At 48.0% G+C, this 22,936-nt stretch overlaps 2 protein-coding genes across 3 annotated transcripts in view; both read left to right on the top strand.

Moving 5' to 3' along the window:
• Positions 1-22,936, top strand: part of LOC311099030 (1-phosphatidylinositol 4,5-bisphosphate phosphodiesterase delta-1-like) — a 59,897-nt gene that overhangs the window by 30,063 nt on the left and 6,898 nt on the right. For both annotated transcript variants that reach the window (XM_084139630.1, XM_084139629.1), the window contains exons 5-10: positions 9,645-9,774; positions 13,984-14,212; positions 14,538-14,739; positions 15,695-15,839; positions 16,126-16,278; positions 18,865-19,014. In XM_084139630.1, the coding sequence (XP_083995756.1) occupies positions 9,645-9,774; positions 13,984-14,212; positions 14,538-14,739; positions 15,695-15,839; positions 16,126-16,278; positions 18,865-19,014 (1,009 nt within the window). The remainder of the gene's footprint in view (positions 1-9,644; positions 9,775-13,983; positions 14,213-14,537; positions 14,740-15,694; positions 15,840-16,125; positions 16,279-18,864; positions 19,015-22,936) is intronic.
• Positions 20,447-22,936, top strand: part of LOC311150632 (1-phosphatidylinositol 4,5-bisphosphate phosphodiesterase delta-1-like) — a gene marked incomplete at both ends in the record, with an annotated part of 3,174 nt that continues 684 nt past the window's right edge. The window contains 3 exons of the mRNA XM_084188122.1: positions 20,447-20,567; positions 22,346-22,462; positions 22,839-22,926. Coding sequence (XP_084044248.1) covers positions 20,447-20,567; positions 22,346-22,462; positions 22,839-22,926 — 326 coding nt within the window. The remainder of the gene's footprint in view (positions 20,568-22,345; positions 22,463-22,838; positions 22,927-22,936) is intronic.

The following is a 22,936-nucleotide window of genomic DNA, read 5'->3' as shown; positions in this document are numbered from 1 at the left end:
ATGCTGAACTCGAGCGGGCGTTACGCACCGACCCTAGTCCACCTCAATGCCCGGAGGGTCGGAAGTACGTTCCGCTCGAGGTTCGGGATCGATTGATCTATTGGGCTCACACGTCACCCTCCTCTGGACACCCTGGTATCGGCCGGACAGTGCACTGTCTTAGTGCCAAGTACTGGTGGCCCACGTTGGCGAGGGATGTGAGGGTTTATGTTTCCTCCTGCTCGGTGTGCGCCCAGTGTAAGGCGCCTAGACATCTGCCTAGGGGTAAGTTACTACCCCTGCCCGTTCCACAACGACCATGGTCTCACCTCTCGGTGGATTTCCTCACTGACCTTCCTCCTTCACAGGGGAATACCACTATACTGGTCGTTGTGGACCGGTTTTCTAAGGCCTGTCGTTTGCTCCCTATGCCGGGCCTTCCTACTGCCCTGCAAACCGCCGAAGCACTATTCACCCATGTGTTCCAGCACTACGGGGTACCCGAGGATATTGTGCATGATCGAGGTCCCCAATTTACCTCCAGAGTCTGGAGAGCTTTTATAGAGCGGTTGGGGGTCTCGGTGAGCCTCACCTCGGGTTACCACCCGGAGAGTAATGGGCAGGTGGAACGCGTGAACCAGGATGTGGGTAGGTTTCTTAGAACATACTGCCAGGACCGGCCGGAGGAGTGGGCAAGGTACGTTCCCTGGGCCGAAATGGCCCAGAATTCCCTACGCCATTCCTCCACTAACCTAACCCCTTTCCAATGTGTGTTAGGTTACCAGCCGGTTCTGGCACCTTGGCAGCAGAGCCAGATCGAGGCTCCTGCGGTGGATGAGTGGGCGCGGCGCTCGGAGGAGACATGGAACGCTGCACACGTCCACCTGCAGCGGGCCCTCCGTCGTTATAAGGCGAGCGCCGATCTCCACCGCAGTGAGGGACCGGTGTACGCACCTGGTGATCGAGTCTGGCTCTCTACCAGAAACCTGCCCCTCCGCCTGCCCTGTCGGAAACTGGGTCGGCGGTTTGTAGGGCCATTTAAAGTCCTGAGAAGGCTGAATGAGGTGTGTTACAAATTACAACTACCTGTTGAGTATAAAAGTATTAACCCCTCGTTCCATGTGTCTCTTCTCAGGCCGGTGGTAGCTGGCCCACTCCAAGAAAATGAGATCAGGGAGACTCCTCCGCCCCCATTGGACATCGAGGGGGCACCGGCGTACTCCGTGCGGTCCATCTTGGATTCGAGACGTCGGATGGGGGGTCTCCAATATCTAGTGGAGTGGGAGGGGTACGGCCCGGAGGAACGGTGCTGGGTGCCGAGGAGAGACATTTTGGACCCGTCTCTCCTGACGGAATTCCATCGTGGGCACCCGACGCACCCTGCTCCGCGTCCTCCTGGTCGTCCCCGAGGCCAGAGTCGGCGCACGTCTGGAGCCGCGCGTCAAGGAGGGGGTACTGTCACGGTTTCGGCCGAGGCTGCCTCTCTTCCTTGCTCGGGCAGGCTTCGGCGTTCGTCGTCTCCGGAATAGTAGCTGCCACCGTTGCATGTTTCTATGTTCGTTTGCTTTTGTCTGATTGTTGTTACACCTGTTATCGTTTAGTGTAATTAGTGTCCTATAAGTTCTCGTTGTGTTTGTCTAGTGTTGTGTGTGATTGTTTTACTGTCGTGCGCTTAGCTTTTGTATGTACAGTTTGCTCGGTTGAGCTGCTCTCCATTCTGTGTTTTTGGAGTATTTTGTCGCACGTATTTTGTGCGCCCGCTTTATTTCGCCTGTGTGCGGAGTTTCTCGCCTCAGGGCATTTGTTTTCGTGCTGTGTTTTGTTGCCAAACAACTAAAGTCTTTTGGACTTACTTTGTGCGTCCTGCGCCTGATTCCACCACCACACCCACCTACAGCTACACTGACACATATACACACATGCATACACACATACACATACACACACACACACATACCCTACTCCCTGCATTACTCAGTTATTGCCGTTCTCACAATATTCTGCACCATGTTTTCATAACAGTTTCTCCCCTCCCTAAATTGGGAGGCCTCTTTATCTTAGTTTCTCAGTTGTCTTTGTTGTCTGGCCTAACTCTTACTCACATTGCTAAATAGTGGCTCAATGCCATAGCCTTTACTGGTCCTACACTCACACATTTCTAACACATTATACACAGTTTCAGGGTGTAATAATTAGTCATTAATAATTAATCTATCAATTCCACCCTTTGACTAAATATTACACACATACAAAATATATGTTGTTATAGAAATGAATCACACTCATTGAAGTATATAAGTTGGTTTGCATATAAAAACATTACAGGTTCATCAGGGTTACCCCATGATTAAAAGCGTAACGTTACTTTTTAGCAATGGTAACTAGTACATCATACTTAAAACGAGACTTTAATACACAAAAGATCATTACAATAACTTTTAAACTAGAGATTTATAGTTCTAGGAAAACATCCAGTCTCAAACTGGATCGTCGTCGTCCTCCACCAAGCCTGGTAGGTCATATCCTTCATTCCTTAGGTCGGAGTCCGGGATTGGGCCGTATCTCACCATCTGTTGGGAAACCACCTTCTCCATCTCCTTTTCTCACCAACCCTCAGACACAGGGAATAAGACAACATCCACAAAGAACAAGTATACCCATAGAAGCTATAACTTCACCCAGAATAGTTACAACAATAGTTTTCCATTTACCAAATATGTTATCAAACCAACCGTTTATGGAGCTATCAATACGAGAGTTCTCAGCCAGTTCGTTCGCCAGCGTGGTGAGTCCCTGAAGCGCTTTGGTCACGGACCCGTCCGGTGCTGTATTGTTTGGGGATGAAAGTACAGCACATAGATCCAAACAGAACACAAACTCGCCCCGCTCAGCCAAAAGCATATCTAAAGCTATTCTATTCTGCCATGTCATTAAGCTAGTTGCCGCTGTCTGCTCAGCTAATCCCTTTATTGCATCACGAGTGTGGTTTATAAATCTTCGCTGGTTATAATAAATATAATTCATCCAATCTACGCTTTTATTAATTGTTGACCACCAGAAAATACTTGATTCAAACCCAGCTGCGATCTGATTCCTAGCTTTGAATTCTTCTGGAACCCCTCGAGGTACTCCTATCCCATCAATATATATCCTTTCATCAAAGGATCCCGGGAGGAGGTCCCACTTTCTACGTGACAACTCACCAGTCTCTGACACGTTTGATTGTTTGCGTATGTAGGCGAGTTCACAATCTGTTATCACCATACAACCATCAGATGTCAGCACGGGCCTGGTTTTGGTTCCTAAAATCCTCTGGCTGCAACAATGAGGAGAGATTAGTCATGGTCTCTTTAGTTGTGACATTCTCTGTGTGGGAGCAGGAGCTAAGATGCCCTACCCTGTATCCTATCTTATTATTCCTAGAAAAACAATAATAATCCCCTGAGACTTCAAACGGAGGCAACCTAGGTCGGGGTGACTTTGTTATCGGGGGATACAGATAGTGCAAGTTACCATAAGACTCCTTCACCACATTCCCAGGTGGCTTGAACAATTTAATCATGGAGGATAAACCTGACAGAGAGTCAAAGCCTGTCAAGGGGAACGGAGTAGTTGTTAACCTTGGTTTGGCTGTCCCACAGGCATAACAGTCCTCTTTAGACATAGTTCTTGCCGTATACTGAATCCATTCCAACCACAGGTCAAGATCTCCCCTCCCCGTCTCCACCTGTACTACTTCCACAGCCCCCGTCTCACTACCTCCCTCAGAGAGGTTTACTCTATAGGGTGCCCCAGTTGAAGAGGATATCTCACTTGTCAGGTCTGTAACCTGTTTTAGCGTATTTCAGACTTTCAGACAGTACCTACCCTTATATGGGTCGCACTGCCATTTCTGGTAATTCCCTACTTTCACAATACTACACCTGTCCTTAAACTGTGTATGGAGATTGACATATCCCCCCCCCCCGCTCGGTATGAGCAACTACATAGTCCCAGGATGTACATGGTGACATACATATGGTGATGTCCTTCCCTAAAGTCCCTAGTACTTCCCCTTTCCCTACGTCTAGCTGTCTCCTATGCCTTCGTAGACTGTGCTCAGGTATTATTTTATCAACTTGTGTTAGGTTAACTACTACTTCTGGCTGATCAGGAGGGCCTGAGTGTGTTAGGAATATGACCCCCACAATCAGACAGCTACCTACCGTCAGGAGACCTGTGAATCCCCACCCTCGCCCTGAGAACATGTCAGACGCCAGAGGCCAACCCATTGCTTCACCTTCTATCGAACTCACACAGGGATGATCAGACAGGGTAAGGGAGTCTTCGTTAAGGAGCCAACCCCTGAGCCCTAGTGGTGATCGGTTCTTTCTCCTAACTCTGTGTTTGTTCGTCAGGTGTAACAGGGTTTACCTTTTTGCAGTGTGTGACATGCACCCAGATGGATCTCTCAGCTATTCTGCTGGCAAAGGCAGTAACCAATTGGACTTGGTAGGGCCCTTCCCAACAGGCCTGCTTCCAGTTTTTCTTCTTTTAGGGACTGGATGCTCACCAGTCTCCTGGTTAGATAGAGTGGGTCACCTTCTCCTTTAGTTCACCTGTGGGGCACAAAACCTCTGACATACGGGTGTGGTTAATCAATTATCTTCTCACGTGTTCTGCTAGGGTGCTCTCTAGTTCTATGTCTGCCTGTCTGGTCCTGCCAACTGTGGCATTCTGTAAGGTCTTCCAAACACTTTCTCAAAGGGGGATAACCCATCTTTATCTGGGGTTACTCTACATTTCTTTCCTTCACTCCGTGATAACTCTATAAAATCCATTTCCAATTGCTGGAAAGGGTACTTAGCCGGAGGATACTCACCCTGAGGTGCCCTTTGTCTGCCCTGGTGATTATTTTGAGCACAGATAACACATCTTGAACACATTTTTTTTTATATATATATATATTTTTTTAATAATTAGTAATCCCATGTGCAACAAAGTGTTGTCTAATCTGTTCTACCATCCATCCCTCCTTTTGACACATGTCACTGCCCATGTGTCAATATTACCACCTATCTAAACAATCACTTAGGTAATATTGGTAATTTATCATCCAATTGCCATCCCTTCTTTTTATTTATTGGTAAAATAAACTATCTTAAAGTCCTCCTCTCATGCCTTTAGAATTTACCAGTGTGGATGATTAATTAACACCAGAAAGTTAAAACAGAGTTCAGAGGCAATTGAAATTCCATCCCATAGTATACCAAACATTACCATTATTCTAAATATTTAATAAATGTTACTTATCCCAAGTGTTCATTAAGTCCTCATGACATTCATTCTCATAAGAAATCATATATACCCCAAACTCAGTCAAAACCGAAAACTCCATAAAATTCACTGTGCGTGCTCCTCCAAGACCTATCACCCTTGACCTGCTGAAAACCCCCCAAAATTGAAACAACAAGGCTTTATAAACATCATACTAGGTGTGTTGTTTTTTATTTGAAAACCACAATTAAAAAACAACAACCAAACAGCCAGGTCATGAGGACTCCTGATTTCTCTCTTCCCCTTCTGCCTACAGTTTCTTAACTGGTGCCCTTTCCTTGCACAGTAACTACACGGTTCCTCACATTCTCTAGCAAAATGTCCCGTTTTGTCACAATTGTAACACTTCCACTCACTCCTGTCTCCACTATTACCATTTCCTTCTTGTCTGTCTTTGCTACCGTAACCTCTCTTCTCTCCTAGGTATTGACTAATAGTCTCACTGTCTCTAATTCAACACAAAACCCCATCATCAAATGTACTCCCAGCAGAACTGGAAACTTCTGGTTTCATAGGGTATTGCTTCTGATATGGCCTATGATTAGATTTGGGTATCACCTGTACTGGAATTACCCCTTTTATTAATCCTACGTCTGCTGGACCCCGGGACCACAAATGCTCTGAAGTCTGACTCCTGTTGTTCTGTCAACAGGTATTCCTCTCCTCAGCATCTGCTATTCTCATCTAAATGTACTATCTGTGGATGGGCTGTGTTGATCGCCACTCACAATATTGACCCAATCAGTGATCCTCTTACCCTTGGATACCCACTGGCCCATGTCTTTCCAGTCCTCTGCTGGCTCCTTTGCTAGGGACACATGTGGGCTCCATCTTTCCCTGAACTTTGGGGCCCTAGTTCCACCTCCACTGCTGCGTGGGTGTTGTCATAGTGAAACCATTTCAAGGCTATAGTCCTTTCTGTGGTTTTAAATAATGCTTCCTCATAGATTGCATCTAGACCTGGGTGTTTGTTATACCAGAGAGTACAGTGTAGGTCATCGGGGGACATTTTAGTGGGGCCTGGTACTACATCACCAGCAAGTTCCATCAAGGTTCGGGGAATATCAGTTATTCCCCCCCCCTTAACAAATCTTGCCTATACCAATAACATGGCTCCCCTTCCCCACAGACCACCATATTGTCTCTGACTATGTGTACTTTCATTCCCCTCTCAGTGGAAATGATGGCCACATTCAATTTAGTCATTACATCACGTCCTAGTAAATTTACCAGACACAGCTTAGATATCAGGATGGGAATGGTTGCCTCTCATCCTGATTGGTCATGTTTTAGGGTTATTGGGGCTGATAACCTTTCAATACATTGATGACCAGAGGCAGATGATTTTCTCCCCATCAATCCTGACTCCATCTGGCTTGTCTGTTGCACAGATTGCTGTCCTGCAGGCTCACAAAGGAATTTAATTTTCTTACCCATTACTGTCAATGTCAAATAAGGTTTCTGTTCCTGTTGAAGTGCTAAGTCAATAGTAGCCAATTCAAACACCTCACAATTTTGATCAAAAGGGTTCCTTAGTCTTCCCCTCACTAGAGTCTACTCTTTCTCACTCACGCTCAAAGCTGGGGGATGGACATCTGTTAGGCTTCTCTCTTTTCTCTCCCCGGTTTCCCTTCTTGCCCTCTCCTTTATGTTTGCATCGGGAAAAGTTATGGCCTATCTTGCCACAGTATTTACACGGGGCCTCACATTCTTTGGCGAAGTGCCCTCCCTTGTTACAGTTAAAGCCCCTATTCTCCCCCCCCCCCCCCCCCCCCCGTGGCCTTCACTCTTTCCTGCCTTATCTCTTCTCTCTCCTAAGTTTCTAGTTCTACCCGCCATCTCTCCCAGAGTGGCAATTAGTTACTCTGCATCTTCCTCTTCTTTCTTGGCTCTGTCCTGTCTGTTATTCTGCTCATGATGGATTGCATGTCTCTCTGAGGCTATTACACAATTCAGTTATTTTCCCAACATACTCTCCGTGATCGGCCCATGGCAAAAGTGTCCTCTGGGCATCCCCTGAAACCCACTGCCCTCTAACGGCAGCCCAAACCTTACTATTCCTGTTTTGGGATGGGTCATTCCTTCTACCGCTCTGGCCACGTCCTCTGTGTTCATGGCCTGTCTGCTAAATGGCATATTATTATTATTACTGTATACATCTAAGGTTGCTGGGGCCCCTTTCATTCCACGCCAATAGATTAGGTAAGGCTATCAGTGGGTACTGGCCCCCTCCTACTCTCTCTCTCTCTCACTGCTTATTTCTCCTTTACACACCTTATGTATCTGTTTAAGCATGGATTCGAGTTTATCTGCGTCTAGACGTCCCTCAAAACCATACCTCTCCCTCCACCTGGTTACATAATGGAGATTTCTTCTATCCCTGGATTCCATTTTAATTACATCAAGTATTTCTCGTCCCCAGTAAATTCTGGGACCTCTTGTGAGGATTTGCCCCCCATGGTTGGTACTGTTAAAAATCCCTTAGCCACCTCTTCTATATAACAAGTCAATTTAACAAGTAATTCAAAATAGCTTCACACAACAACACCTTGAATCACCCCTTCCTGTATATGTAATCTTGACTAGTCCCCCAGAATTATCTCATACTTTTACAGAGGGATTTATCCCCACAATGTAATCTTGATAATTCCTGACAGTCTCATAGAACAGGAATGGGTTCTCCCTCCTCTATACAACCACCTGGAATTATTAATAAATGTGACTTTTGAGCAAACATTAGGTCTCACACGTATACAACCTTACATGATTATTGGTGTTGTATCGGTAACCTGGAGTTTATAAGGCTCCAGAACGGATAGAGTTACAGCAAAATCTACAGTTGTTTGTGACTTTTGACTTTACTAATATTCTATTTCTCACACATGCTATTTTAATTCCTTCTGGTGTACTTTTTGTATTTGTTTAACCCGGATTATTTGTTGACTGTTCAATAATCTCTTACAGGTTCCATCCCATAGGTGTACTTTTAATAGTTCCTTCTATTTCAACACCGGGTAGTTTCTTTTGGTAATGGCCTATTACCGTGAATCATTACGGACCCACCACCAGGTTGACTAGTCCCCCAGAATTATCTCCTACTCTACGGAGGAGTCTATCCTCACAATGTAATCTTGATAATTCCTGACAGTCCCCTACATTTCACTTAAAATGGCTACGCATTGATCAATTTGCTACTTATCAATATTTTAGCAAGTTCTCAAATCAATTTCACCAAGTAATGAATAAAGACTACTGACCTTATCCTTGCAGCCGAGATTCAATGTAGGTTTGGATTCCGTCACCGTCTCTGTCATTAATCAGGTGTCCTCTGGCCTGTTTTAACCCTTAATGTCAAAGGGCAGGACTTTCTATTTACGAATGTATCATTCGCCCGTCGACGGTTTTCAGAGTTACCTGGAATGACAGAAACAGGGTATTGGAGTCCGGCTCAGAAGGACCAAGCTGTTATGTGAATTATTTAACAAACTATTTCAGTTTCTCTGTGCGTCTCCCAAAAGGTTGTAAGTCTTTTGGGATTTAAGTAACGGCCAGAGTCCCGGTCTGCATAGTCAGAGATATTTATTAATTGAGAATTCTGCCATCACAATTTCAGAGTCCATCTTTTATACTCATACAAAAAAATCCCTCCCCTCTGTAGGCGGGCTGTAGTTTTCCACTCTAAAACTGCTCTACTGACCATCAGTTCACACACACACACACACACACACATATACACACATGCATACACACATACACACACACACACACACATACCCTACTCCCTGCATTACTCAGTTATTGCCGTTCTCACAATATTCTGCACCATGTTTTCATAACAGTTTCTCCCCTCCCTAAATTGGGAGGCCTCTTTATCTCGTGGTCCTCTGTAGCTCAGCTGGTAGAGCACGGCGCTTGTAACGCCAAGGTAGTGGGTTCGATCCCCGGGACCACCAATACACAAAAATGTATGCACGCATGACTGTAAGTCGCTTTGGATAAAAGCGTCTGCTAAATGGCATATTATTATTATTATTATTATCTTAGTTTCTCAGTTGTCTTTGTTGTCTGGCCTAACTCTTACACACATTGCTAAATAGTGGCTCAATGCCATAGCCTTTACTGGTCCTACACTCACACATTTATAACACATTATACACAGTTTCAGGGTGTAATAATTAGTCATTCATAATTAATCTATCAAAAACCCTGCAGAAGGGTAGATGCAGGAGGGCTGGCCACCTCTTTGCAGTAGGTAATGATACTGATCATAAACACTAACAGTAACCCATATCAGCATGCTGTGCCCAAATGATATGGTGAGTTCAGTCCTTACATTGACCCTTCTTCAGTTGGATCTTCAACTGCATGAGGAAAGCAGACAAGAACAGTGACGCCAAGCTGAGTCAGAAGGAGCTGAAGGACTTCCTGCACCAGATCAACATCGAGGTGGACGATGAATACGCAGAGAAGCTCTTCCAGGTGAACACTTGAATTAAATACTTTATTTTATTGTATAATTACATAACTTTTATAATTCTCAGAAAAACAACATCTAAGAGCTCAAATCCTCTTCCAGGTGAACACATCATAATATATAATATGACTTCAAATGTAGAGGCCTTGTGCACAGCAGTGCGTCTCTAAGGTGCTTGTTCTTGAGGGAAAACTTTGTCTTCTGTCTTTCCCACTCCACCTCCAAGACAGACAAGGAGGCAGGGTCAGGTGTCAGGGTCAGGAGGCAGGGGTCAGGAGGCAGGGTCAGGTGTCAGGGTCAGGAGGCAGGGGTCAGGAGGCAGGGTCAGGTGTCAGGGTCAGGAGGCAGGGTCAGGTGTCAGGGTCAGGAGGCAGGGTCAGGTGTCAGGGTCAGGAGGCAGGGTCAGGTGTCAGGGTCAGGAGGCAGGGTCAGGTGTCAGGGTTAGGAGGCAGGGGTCAGGAGGCAGGAACAGGGTCAGGAGGCAGGGTTAGGAGGCAGGGGTCAGGAGGCAGGGTCAGGAGGCAGGAGGCAGGGTCAGGAGGCAGGGTTAGGAGGCAGGGGTCAGGAGGCAGGGTCAGGAGGCAGGAGGCAGGGTCAGGAGGCAGGGGTCAGGAGGCAGGGGTCAGGAGGCAGGAGGCAGGGTCAGGAGGCAGGGTTAGGAGGCAGGGGTCAGGAGGCAGGGTCAGGAGGCAGGGTTAGGAGGCAGGGGTCAGGAGGCAGGGTTAGGAGGCAGGGGTCAGGAGGCAGGGTCAGGAGGCAGGGTCAGGAGGCAGGGGTCAGGAGGCAGGAGGCAGGGTCAGGAGGCAGGGGTCAGGAGGCAGGGTTAGGAGGCAGGGGTCAGGTGTCAGGGTTAGGAGGCAGGGGTCAGGAGGCAGGAGGCAGGGTCAGGAGGCAGGGGTCAGGAGGCAGGGTTAGGAGGCAGGGGTCAGGTGTCAGGGTTAGGAGGCAGGGGTCAGGAGGCAGGAGGCAGGGTCAGGAGGCAGGGGTCAGGGGGCAGGGGTCAGGGGGCAGGAACAGGGTCAGGGGGCAGGGGGCAGGAGGCAGGGGGCATGGTCAGGAGGCAGGGTCAGGGGACAGGGTCAGGAGGCAGAGTCAGGAGGCAGGGTCAGGTGTCAGGAACAGGGGCAGGGTCAGGGGACAGGGTCAGCAGGCAGGGTCAGGGGTCAGGATCAGGAGGCAGGGTCAGGAGGCAGGGTCAGGAGGCAGGGGTCAGGGGTCAGGAGGCAGGGGGCAGGTGGCAGGGTTAGGAGGCAGGGGTCAGGGGTCAGGAGGCAGGGGGCAGGAGGCAGGGGCAGGGGGCAGGGTCAGGAGGCAGGGGTCAGGAGGCAGGGTTAGGAGGCAGGGGTCAGGAGGCAGGGTTAGGAGTCAGGGTCAGGAGGCAGGGTCAGGAGGCAGGGGTCAGGAGGCAGGGTTAGGAGGCAGGGTCAGGAGGCAGGGGTCAGGAGGCAGGGTTAGGAGTCAGGGTCAGGAGGCAGGGTCAGGAGGCAGGGGTCAGGAGGCAGGGTTAGGAGGCAGGGGTCAGGAGGCAGGGGTCAGGAGGTAGGGTCAGGAGGCAGGGGTCAGGGGGCAGGGTCAGGAGGCAGGGGTCAGGAGGCAGGGGTCAGGAGGCAGGGTCAGGAGGCAGGAGGCAGGGTCAGGAGGCAGGGTCAGGAGGCAGAGTCAGGAGGCAGGGTCAGGTGTCAGGAACAGGGGCAGGAGGCAGGGTCAGGGGACAGGGTCAGCAGGCAGGGTCAGGGGTCAGGATCAGGAGGCAGGGTCAGGTGGCAGGGTCAGGAGGCAGGGGTCAGGGGTCAGGAGGCAGGGGGCAGGAGGCAGGGGTCAGGGGTCAGGAGGCAGGGGCAGGGGGCAGTGTCAGGAGGCAGGGGTCAGGTGGCAAGGTCAGGGGACAGGGTTAGGAGTCAGGGTCAGGAGGCAGGGTCAGGAGGCAGTGGTCAGGAGGCAGGGTTAGGAGGCAGGGGTCAGGTGGCAAGGTCAGGGGACAGGGTTAGGAGGCAGGGTCAGGAGGCAGTGGTCAGGAGGCAGGGTCAGGTGTCAGGGGGCAGGAGGCAGGGGGCATGGTCAGGAGGCAGGGGTCAGGGGGCATGGTCAGGAGGCAGGGTCAGGGGACAGGGTCAGGAGGCAGGGGTCAGGAGGCAGGGTCAGGAGGCAGGGGTCAGGAGGCAGGAGGCAGGGTCAGGAGGCAGGGTCAGGAGGCAGGGGTCAGGAGGCAGGGTTAGGAGGCAGGGTCAGGAGGCAGGAGGCAGGGGGCAGGGGGCAGGGTCAGGAGGCAGAGTCAGGAGGCAGGGTCAGGTGTCAGGAACAGGGGCAGGAGGCAGAGGCAGGGTCAGGGGACAGGGTCAGCAGGCAGGGTCAGGGGTCAGGATCAGGAGGCAGGGTCAGGAGGCAGGGTCAGGAGGCAGGGGTCAGGGGTCAGGATCAGGAGGCAGGGTCAGGTGGCAGGGTCAGGAGGCAGGGGACAGGGTCAGGAGGCAGGGTTAGGAGTCAGGGTCAGGAGGCAGGGTCAGGAGGCAGGGGTCAGGAGGCAGGGTTAGGAGGCAGGGGTCAGGAGGCAGGGTCAGGAGGCAGGGTCAGGAGGCAGGGTCAGGAGGCAGGAGGCAGGGTCAGGAGGCAGGGGTCAGGAGGCAGGGTCAGGAGGCAGGGGTCAGGAGGCAGGGTTAGGAGGCAGGGTCAGGAGGCAGGAGGCAGGGGTCAGGAGGCAGGGGGCAGGGTCAGGAGGCAGGGGTCAGGAGGCAGGGTCAGGAGGCAGGGTCAGGAGGCAGGGGTCAGGAGGCAGGGTCAGGAGGCAGGGTCAGGAGGCAGGGGTCAGGAGGCAGGGGGCAGGGTCAGGAGGCAGGGGTCAGGAGGCAGGGGTCAGGAGGCAGGGGTCAGGAGGCAGTGGTCTGGAGGCAGGGTCAGGAGGCAGGGATGCAGGGTCAGGAGGCAGGATCAGGAGGCAGGGTCAGGAGGCAGGGTTAGGAGGCAGGGGTCAGGAGGCAGGGTCAGGAGGCAGGGTCAGGAGGCAGGGTTAGGAGGCAGGGTTAGGGTGCAGTGGTCAGGAGGCAGGGTTAGGAGGCAGGGTAAGGGTGCAGGGGTCATGAGGCAGGGTCAGGAGGCAGGGGTAGGAACAGGGTCAGGAGGCAGGGTCAGGAGGCAGGGGTCAGGAGGCAGGGTCAGGAGGCAGGGGTAGGAACAGGGTCAGGAGGCAGGGTCAGGAGGCAGGGGTCAGGAGGCAGGGGTAGGAACAGGGTCAGGAGGCAGGGTCAGGAGGCAGGGTCAGGAGGCAGGGTTAGGAGGCAGGGGTCAGGAGGCAGGGTCAGGAGGCAGGGGGCAGGGTCAGGAGGCAGGGTCAGGAGGCAGGAGGCAGGGTCAGGAGGCAGGGTCAGGAGGCAGGGTCAGGAGGCAGGGGTCAGGAGGCAGGGTTAGGAGGCAGGGTCAGGAGGCAGGAGGCAGGGGTCAGGAGGCAGGGGGCAGGGTCAGGAGGCAGGGGTCAGGAGGCAGGGTCAGGAGGCAGGAGGCAGGGTCAGGAGGCAGGGTTAGGAGGCAGGGTCAGGAGGCAGGGGTCAGGAGGCAGGGTCAGGAGGCAGGGGGCAGGGTCAGGAGGCAGGGGTCAGGAGGCAGGGGTCAGGAGGCAGTGGTCTGGAGGCAGGGTCAGGAGGCAGGGATGCAGGGTCAGGAGGCAGGATCAGGAGGCAGGGTCAGGAGGCAGGGTCAGGAGGCAGGGTCAGGAGGCAGGGTTAGGGTGCAGTGGTCAGGAGGCAGGGTCAGGAGGCAGGGGTAGGAACAGGGGCAGGAGGCAGGGTCAGGAGGCAGGATCAGGAGGCAGGGTCAGGAGGCAGGGGGCAGGTTCAGGAGGCAGGGGCAGGAGGCAGGGTCAGGAGGCAGGGGCAGGAGGCAGGGTCAGGAGGCAGGGTCAGGAGGCAGGGTTAGGGTGCAGGGTCAGGAGGCAGGGTTAGGGTGCAGGGGTCAGGAGGCAGGGTCAGGAGGTAGGGTCAGGAGGCAGGGGCAGGAGGCAGGGTCAGGAGGCAGGGTCAGGAGGCAGGGTTAGGGTGCAGGGGTCAGGAGGCAGGGTCAGGAGGCAGGGTCAGGAGGCAGGGTCAGGAGGCAGGGGTCAGGAGGCAGGGGGCAGGAGGCAGGGTCAGGAACAGGGGCAGGAGGCGGGTAAGGAGGCGGGGTCAGGAGAGCAACAGCATTTTGAAGCACCAATTAATCTTTTTCTCCCTATCTCCATCCTGTAGGAATGTGACAAGTCTAATAGTGGCCACCTGGCTGGTGAGGAGATAGAGCATTTCTACAACCTTTTGACCCATCGCCAGGAAATAGACACGATCTACGGAGAATACGCCAAGACCACGGGCTTCATGAGCGCTGAAAATCTACTGGAGTTCCTGATTAAAGAGCAGAGAGAGGATGCGACGCTAGCCGACGCACACAGACTCATCAACAAGTACGAACTGGATGATGAAGGTGATTACCATTTGTTCTTCGGGAATGACTATGTTGACTTTAGTTACTATGCCTTCACAACAACTTATAAGAGCGTTCATAAAGTCTTCATAAGCCCTACACACAGTAGATGTTTCACAAATCATTTATAAGAAAAATCCTACTAAACACAGCGTTCCCTGTAGGGTGAGTCTGGGCAGCTCTCAAATGACAGATGGGAGCTGTCCAAATCATTTCAAACAGTTCAGAATTAACTTTCTATTCGATAGCGAGACTTCTGTTCATTTGAATTCTCACCAGTCTATCTTAGTAGTTAGAGTCTGACATCTGTCTGGTCTCTCTGCAGTCAAAGAGAAGCAGCTGATGACCCAAGATGGTTTCCTGATGTATCTCCACATGCCCGAGGGTCTGGTTCTTAATCCTACCCATAAGGCCGTGCACCAGGACATGAGCCAGCCCCTGAACCACTACTTCATCTCCTCGTCTCACAACACATACCTGATGGAAGACCAGCTCAAAGGGCCCAGCAATACTGAGGCCTATGTCAGGTATGAATGGCAGACATCATCTAGGGCAGTGTTTCTCAAACCTCTCCTGGAGTAACCCCATCTAGTTCCACTTATTTGATCCATTCTGGTATTAGCACGCTTCATTCAATTGGTCTGGAGCAAGTTTTACTAGCTTCTATTCTCATGGAAGACTCTGGGGACATTTAAGAACCTTAACGTGTCAGTGTCTGCCTGTGAATGAGTTTAACGTTTAAAAACCTTAACGTGACTGCCTGTGAATGAGTTTAACGTTTAAAAACCTTAACGTGTCAGTGTCTGCCTGTGAATGAGTTTAACATTTAAAAACCTTAACGTGTCTGCCTGTGAATGAGTTTAACGTTTAGAAACCTTAACGTGTCAGTGTCTGCCTGTGAATGAGTTTAACGTTTAAAAACCTTAACGTGTCAGTGTCTGCCTGTGAATGAGTTTAACGTTTAAAAACCTTAACGTGTCAGTGTCTGCCTGTGAATGAGTTTAACGTTTAAAAACCTTAACGTGTCAGTTTCTGCCTGTGAATGAGTTTAACGTTTAAAAACCTTAACGTGTCAGTGTCTGCCTGTGAATGAGTTTAACGTTTAAAAACCTTAACGTGTCAGTGTCTGCCTGTGAATGAGTTTAACGTTTAAAAACCTTAACGTGTCAGTGTCTGCCTGTGAATGAGTTTAACGTTTAAAAACCTTAACGTGTCAGTGTCTGCCTGTGAATGAGTTTAACGTTTAAAAACCTTAACGTGTCAGTGTCTGCCTGTGAATGAGTTTAACGTTTAAAAACCTTAACGTGTCAGTGTCTGCCTGTGAATGAGTTTAACGTTTAAAAACCTTAACGTGTCAGTGTCTGCCTGTGAATGAGTCAAGTCAGGACATGTTGTTAAACAGTTATGACTCTTCGTAGGGCTCTTATAAAACAGTTATGACCCTTCGTAGAGCTCTTTTAAAACAGTTATAACCCTTCGTAGGGCTCTTTTAAAGGGCTGTCGCTGTGTGGAGCTGGACTGCTGGGACGGGTCAGACGGAGAGCCAGTCATCTACCATGGCTACACCCTCACCTCCAAGATCCTCTTTAAAGACACCATCAAAGCCATCAAGGAGTACGCCTTTAAGGTAGGAAAGGAGTTCCATGTCAACTTTGTAGAATTGTGTGTCTGTCCTGTCATGTTTAATTCATATCATGCTTGATGACACAGATTTCCTTTTTTGCAATGGATTAATTACAGACGGTCATCATCCTCATCGACAGAGACCCAAAAGGCTCGGCCTGGCCCTTTGTCAAATACTTGAGCTGCACTTTTATTTTGTTTACCCAGTACAATGGAATCAAAGGAATACTCCCAAAAGTGTAAACATGCGAAATCAAGCGCCTACTGTATTTGACTGTCTCTGTCCTCAGACCTCCGACTACCCAGTGATCCTGTCCTTGGAGAATCACTGTAGTGTGGAGCAGCAGAGGGTCATGGCCCAGCACATGAGCTCCATCCTGGGCAGCGCTCTGCTCATCTCCCCCCTGGGGGCCCAGATGCCCACACACTTCCCCTCCCCAGAGGTGAGTTGGCTATAGTCTCTACTCTACTGTTTTATATAAGAGTCACTGTCTGCATGTACAGTGGGGGAAAAAAAGTATTTAGTCAGTCACCAATTGTGCAAGTTCTCCCACTTAAAAAGATGAGAGAGGCCTGTAATTTTCATCATAGGTACACGTCAACTATGACAGACAAATCTAGAATTTTTTTCTCCGGAAAATCACATTGTAGGATTTTTAATGAATTTATTTGCAAATTATGGTGGAAAATAAGTATTTGGTCACCTACAAACAAGCAAGATTTCTGGCTCTCACAGACCTGTAACTTCTTCTTTAAGAGGCTCCTCTGTCCTCCACTCGTTACCTGTATTAATGGCACCTGTTTGAACTTGTTATCAGTATAAAAGACACCTGTCCACAACCTCAAATAGTCACACTCCAAACTCCACTATGGCCAAGACCAAAGAGCTGTCAAAGGACACCAGAAACAAAATTGTAGACCTACACCAGGCTGGGAAGACTGAATCTGCAATAGGTAAGCAGCTTGGTTTGAAGAAATCAACTGTGGGAGCAATTATTAGGAAATGGAAGACATACAAGACCACTGATAATCTCCCTCGATCTGGGGCTCCACGCAAGATCTCACCCCGTGGGGTCAAAATGATCACAAGAACGGTGAGCAAAAATCCCAGAACCACACGGGGGGACCTAGTGAATGACCTGCAGAGAGCTGGGACCAAAGTAACAAAGCCTACCATCAGTAACACACTACGCCACCAGGGACTCAAATCCTGCAGTGCAGACGTGTCCCCCTGCTTAAGCCAGTACATGTCCAGGCCCGTCTGAAGTTTGCTAGAGTGCATTTGGATGATCCAGAAGAGGATTGGGAGAATGTCATATGGTCAGATGAAACCAAAATAGAACAAAGAATGCTGAGTTGCATCCAAAGAACACCATACCTACTGTGAAGCATGGGGGTGGAAACATCATGCTTTGGGGCTGTTTTTCTGCAAAGGGACCAGGACGACTGATCCATGTAAAGGAAAGAATGAATGGGGCCATGTATCGTGAGATTTTGAGTGAAAACCTCCTTCCATCAGCAAGGGCATTGAAGATGAAACATGGCTGGGTCTTTCAGCATGACAATGATCCCAAACACACCGCCCGGGCAACGAAGGAGTGGCTTCGTAAGAAGCGTTTCAAGGTCCTGGAGTGGCCTAGCCAGTTTCCAGATCTCAACCCCATAGAAAATCTTTGGAGGGAGTTGAAAGTCCGTGTTGCCCAGCGACAGCCCCAAAACATCACTGCTCTAGAGGAGATCTGCATGGAGGAATGGGCCAAAATACCAGCAACAGTGTGTGAAAACCTTGTGAAGACTTACAGAAAAACGTTTGACCTGTGTCATTGCCAACAAAGGGTATATAACAAAGTATTGAGAAACTTTTGTTATTGACCAAATACTTATTTTCCACCATAATATGCAAATAAATTCATTAAAAATCCTACAATGTGATTTTCTGGATTTTTTTTCCTCATTTTGTCTGTCATAGTTGACGTGTACCTATGATGAAAATTACAGGCCTCTCTCATCTTTTTAAGTGGGAGAACTTTCACAATTGGTGGCTGACTAAATACTATTTTTCCCCACTGTATGTTTGGCTACATGTGTATGATATGTGGAATTCTCACTGTTCCCTCTTTTGACAACACGTGCTAGATTTACTTCCCTCTGTTTTATGAGCCTAGTGCTTCCTAGGACCAGGAGCATTTCCTGTCCAGGAATGTCTCTAGTCCCTAGTCAGGAAGAACTTTAAAATATACACTGAGTATACAAAACATCATGAACACCTTCTCTTTCCATGACATAGACTGACCAGGTGAATCCAGGTGAAAGCTATGATCCCTTATTGATGTCACTTGTTAAATCCACTTCAATCAGTGTAGATGAAGGGGAGGAGACAGGTTAAATAAGGATTTTTAAGCCTTGAGACATGGATTGTGTGTGTGTGCCATTCAGAGGGTGAATGGGCAAGACAAAATATTTAAGTGCCTTTGAACGGGGTATGGTAGTAGGTGCCAGGCGCACCGGTTTGTGTCAAGAACTGCAACACTGTTGGGTTTTTCTCACTCAACGTTTGTTTCAAGAATGATCCACCACCCATTGGACATCCAGCCAACTTGACACAACTGTGGGAAGCATTGGAGTCAACATGGGCCAGCATCCTTGTGGAACGCTTTCGACACTAACAAATTGAGGCTGTTCTGAGGACAAAAAGGGAGGGGTGCAACTCAATATTAGGAAGGTGTCCTAATGTTTAGTATACAGAACATACGGGGGGGGTGCAACTCAATATTAGGAAGGTGTCCTAATGTTTAGTATACAGAACATACAGGGGGGGGGGGGGGGTGCAACTCAATATTAGGAAGGTGTCCTAATGTTTAGTATACAGAACATACAGGGGGGGGGGGGGGGATGTCCTAATGTTTAGTAAACTCAGTGTATATATTTTTATTGCATCACATTATCAGAGGATTTGTGAACTGACACATTAAGAGAGACACATTTGAAAGTAGGCCAACTACTACATTTCTGCATGTCACATTCATCAGGAGCTGAAGGGGAGGTTCCTGGTCAAAGGGAAGAGGTTAACTAAACTGGAGGCCTGCTTTGGCCCTGAGGCGACAGCCGTGGATGATGGTAGCTTCACTGAGGAGGAGGACGACGAAAAGGAGGAGGAGGAAGAGGAGAAGAAGGCCAAGGTAGGGGAAGAGGAGCCAAACCTACTATGACACTCCAATAGTATCATTGTGACGCCCCCCCCCCCCCCCCCCCCCCGTCTTCTATACCATTTAACTATCTTGCAACATACAGTATATGTTCTATATGTTCTATATGTTCTGTATGTTCTATATGTTCTGTATGTTCTATGTTCTGTGTGTTCTATGTTCTGTATGTTCTATATGTTCTATATGTTCTGTATGTTCTATGTTCTATATGTTCTATATGTTCTATATGTTCTGTATGTTCTATGTTCTGTGTGTTCTATGTTCTGTATGTTCTATATGTTCTGTATGTTCTATATGTTCTGTATGTTCTATATGTTCTATATGTTCTATGTTCTATATGTTCTGTATGTTCTATATAATAATAATAATAATAATATGCCATTTAGCAGACGCTTTTATCCAAAGCGACTTACAGTCATGCCTGCATACATTTTTTTTTTTTTTTGTGTATGTTCTGTGTTCTGTATGTTCTGTATGTTCTATGTTCTATATGTTCTGTATGTTCTATATGTTCTGTATGTTCTATGTTCTATATGTTCTGTATGTTCTGTATGTTCTATGTTCTATATGTTCTGTATGTTCTATATGTTCTGTATGTTCTATATGTTCTGTATGTTCTGTATGTTCTATGTTCTGTGTGTTCTATGTTCTGTATGTTCTGTATGTTCTATATGTTCTATATGTTCTGTATGTTCTATATGTTCTATATGTTCTATATGTTCTATATGTTCTGTATGTTCTATGTTCTATATGTTCTGTATGTTCTATATGTTCTGTATGTTCTATATGTTCTATGTTCTATATGTTCTGTATGTTCTATATGTTCTGTATGTTCTATGTTCTATATGTTCTGTATGTTCTATATGTTCTGTATGTTCTATGTTCTATATGTTCTGTATGTTCTATATGTTCTGTATGTTCTATGTTCTATATGTTCTGTATGTTCTATATGTTCTGTATGTTCTATATGTTCTATATGTTCTATATGTTCTATGTTCTATATGTTCTGTATGTTCTATATGTTCTGTATGTTCTATATGTTCTATGTTCTATATGTTCTGTATGTTCTATATATTCTGTATGTTCTATATGTTCTGTATGTTCTATATATTCTGTATGTTCTATATATTCTGTAATATTCTGTATGTGCTGTATGTTCATTCTGTATGTTTCTATATGTTCTGTATGTTCTATATATTCTGTATGTTCTTATGTTCTATATGTTTCTGCCTACCTGTTTTAAATGGGTAAAATCGCATTTCTGTGGACAATAAATGCTTATCTGCTGCACAGTACTGGAATACCATTCTGCCCAACCCACTGTACCGTAGAGCTGAAGTGTGTCTGAAGTGTGAGTGTCTGTAGGAAAGGTGAAAAGCTGAAGCTGGCGAAGGAGCTGTCAGACATGGTGATCTACTGTAAGAGCGTCCATTTCAACGGCTTCCAGGACGCTAAAGACAACCTGGGCTTCTACGAGATGTCCTCCTTCAAGGAAAGGAAAGCTATGATGCTGGCTGTGGAGTCTGGTGAGCAAGACCACATGTTAACTGAAGCAGGGGTGTAGTGGGGGGTAAACAAACACCTATCGCTACCTAAAGCTACCTATCGCTACATATCGCTACCTAAAGCACCTAAAGCTACGTATCGCTACCTAAAGCTACCTAAAGCTACCTATCGCTACCTAAAGCTACCAATCGCTACCTAAAGCTACCTATCGCTACCTATCGCTACCTAAGCTACCTATCGCTACCTAAAGCTACCTATCGCTACCTATCGCTACCTAAAGCTACCTAAAGCTACCTAAAGCTACAATCGCTACCCTAAAGCTCCTATCGCTACCTAAGTGCTACCTATCGCTACCTAAAGCTACCTATCGCTACCTAAAGCTACCTATCGCTACCTAAAGCTACCAATCGCTACCTCCTACCTAAAGCCTACTATCGCTACTATCGCTACCTAAAGCTACCTATCGCTACCTAAAGCTACCTAAAGCTACCTTATCGCTACCTAAAGCTACCTATCATGGAAAATGTTTAACAAATATAGGGAGTGTTATTTTATTCACCACGAACGGCGATCAGTTTATCCACACTTTTTCTTTGCACTACGTCACTGCTGTGAAGGTTTTTACCACTACGTCACTGCTGTGAAGGTTTTTACCACTACGTCACTGCTGTGAAGGTTCTTACCACTACGTCACTGCTGTGAAGGTTTTACCACTACGTCACTGCTGTGGAAGGTTTTTTACCACTACGTCACTGCTGTGAAGGGTTTTTACCACTATGTCACTGCTGTGAATGGTTTTACCACTACGTCACTGCTGTGAAGGTTTTTTACCACTACGTCACTGCTGTGAAAGTTTTTACCACTACGTCACTGCTGTGAAGGTTTTTACCACTATGTCACTGCTGTGAAGGTTTTTACCACTATGTCACTGCTGTGAAAGTTTTTACCACTACGTCACTGCTGTGAAGGTTTTTACCACTATGTCCTACTGCTGTTGAAAGTTTTTACCACTCGTCACTGTTGTGAAGGTTTTACCACTACGTCACTGTTGTGAAGGTTTTTACCACTACGTCACTGTTGTGAAGGTTTTTACCACTACGTCACTGCTGTGAAAATGATATTAGGCTAATAGGCAAATGGAGAAAATCTCAAGAGATACAATGTCATGATTGTAGACTGTATGGTATCTGCATTAGTTCTGTCTCTTTTGTGGGTTTTATGAAACTTTATTGAACTTAATTGAACTTGTGGACAAAGCTAGTACACAAAACTTATTGTTAATAGTTTCTCATCACACTCCAGTAAGAATATGAGAATGACGTTGTTCTGGAATTCTGTATAGCTAAGTGACATCTCTCTCTCTCTTTGTTCTCTCTCTCTCTTTTTGTTCTCTCTCTCTCTTTTGTTCTCTCTCGCTTTTTGTTCTCGGTCTCATTTTGTTCTCTTTCTCTCTGTTTTTCTCTCTTTTCTCCTCCTCTCTCTTTGTTCTCTCTTCTCTCCTCTCTCTCTTTGTTCTCTCTCTCTCTCTCTCTCTCTCTCTCTCTCTCTCTCTCTTTGTTCTCTCTCTCTCTCTCTCTCTCTCTCTGTTTCTCTCTCTCTCTCTCTCTCTCTCTCTCTCTCTCTCTCTCTCTCTCTCTCTCTCTCTCTCTCTCTCTCTCTCTCTCTCTCTCTCTCTCTCTCTCTCTCTCTCTCTCTCTCTCTCTCTCTCTCTCTCTCTCTCTCTCTCTCTCTCTCTCTCTCTCTCTCTCTCTCTCTCTCTCTCTCTCTCTCTCTGTTCTCTCTCTTTGTCTTGCTCCAGCCAACAGCTACATCCATCACAACGTGGACAAGCTGAGTCGTATCTATCCAGCAGGCAGCAGAACAGACTCCTCAAACTATAACCCTGTACCCCTGTGGAACGCAGGCTGTCAGCTCGGTAAGACTTTCTAAAAGAAGAAGGGGCAAGGGCTAGACGGAATGTTTTCATGTGGTAAATTGGGCTGTGGTATAATTCTCTCTTGAAGTTTCACTTGTACATTGGGCGGCAGGTAGCCTAGCGGTTAAGAGCGTTGGGCCAGTAACCGAAAGGTTGCTGGTTTGAATCGCCGATGCCGACTCGCTGAAAAATCTGCCGATGTGCCCTTGAGCAAGGCATCCTGGATAACAGCATCTGCCAAATGACTGAAATGTAAATGTACACTCCCCCTCATGGATTTAAAAGGAATGGACTGGAGTGAGGAATCCATGAGGAGTGAGCATTCTAGAAGGGTAAGGATTCTCCCCACAACCGTTATCTCCTCTCCTCCCGTCAGTGACCCTGAACTTCCAGACGTCCTGTAATCACATGGATGTGAACCAGGGTCGGTTCCTGACCAATGGAAAGACAGGATACATCCTGAAGCCGGCCTAC

The sequence above is a fragment of the Coregonus lavaretus genome, assembly GCF_964263955.1.
Source record: "Coregonus lavaretus genome assembly, chromosome: 23".
In the NCBI taxonomy this organism is placed as follows: domain Eukaryota; kingdom Metazoa; phylum Chordata; class Actinopteri; order Salmoniformes; family Salmonidae; genus Coregonus; species Coregonus lavaretus.
The sequence above is the reverse complement of the archived record's forward strand: the minus strand, read 5'-3'. Positions and strand labels throughout refer to the sequence as shown.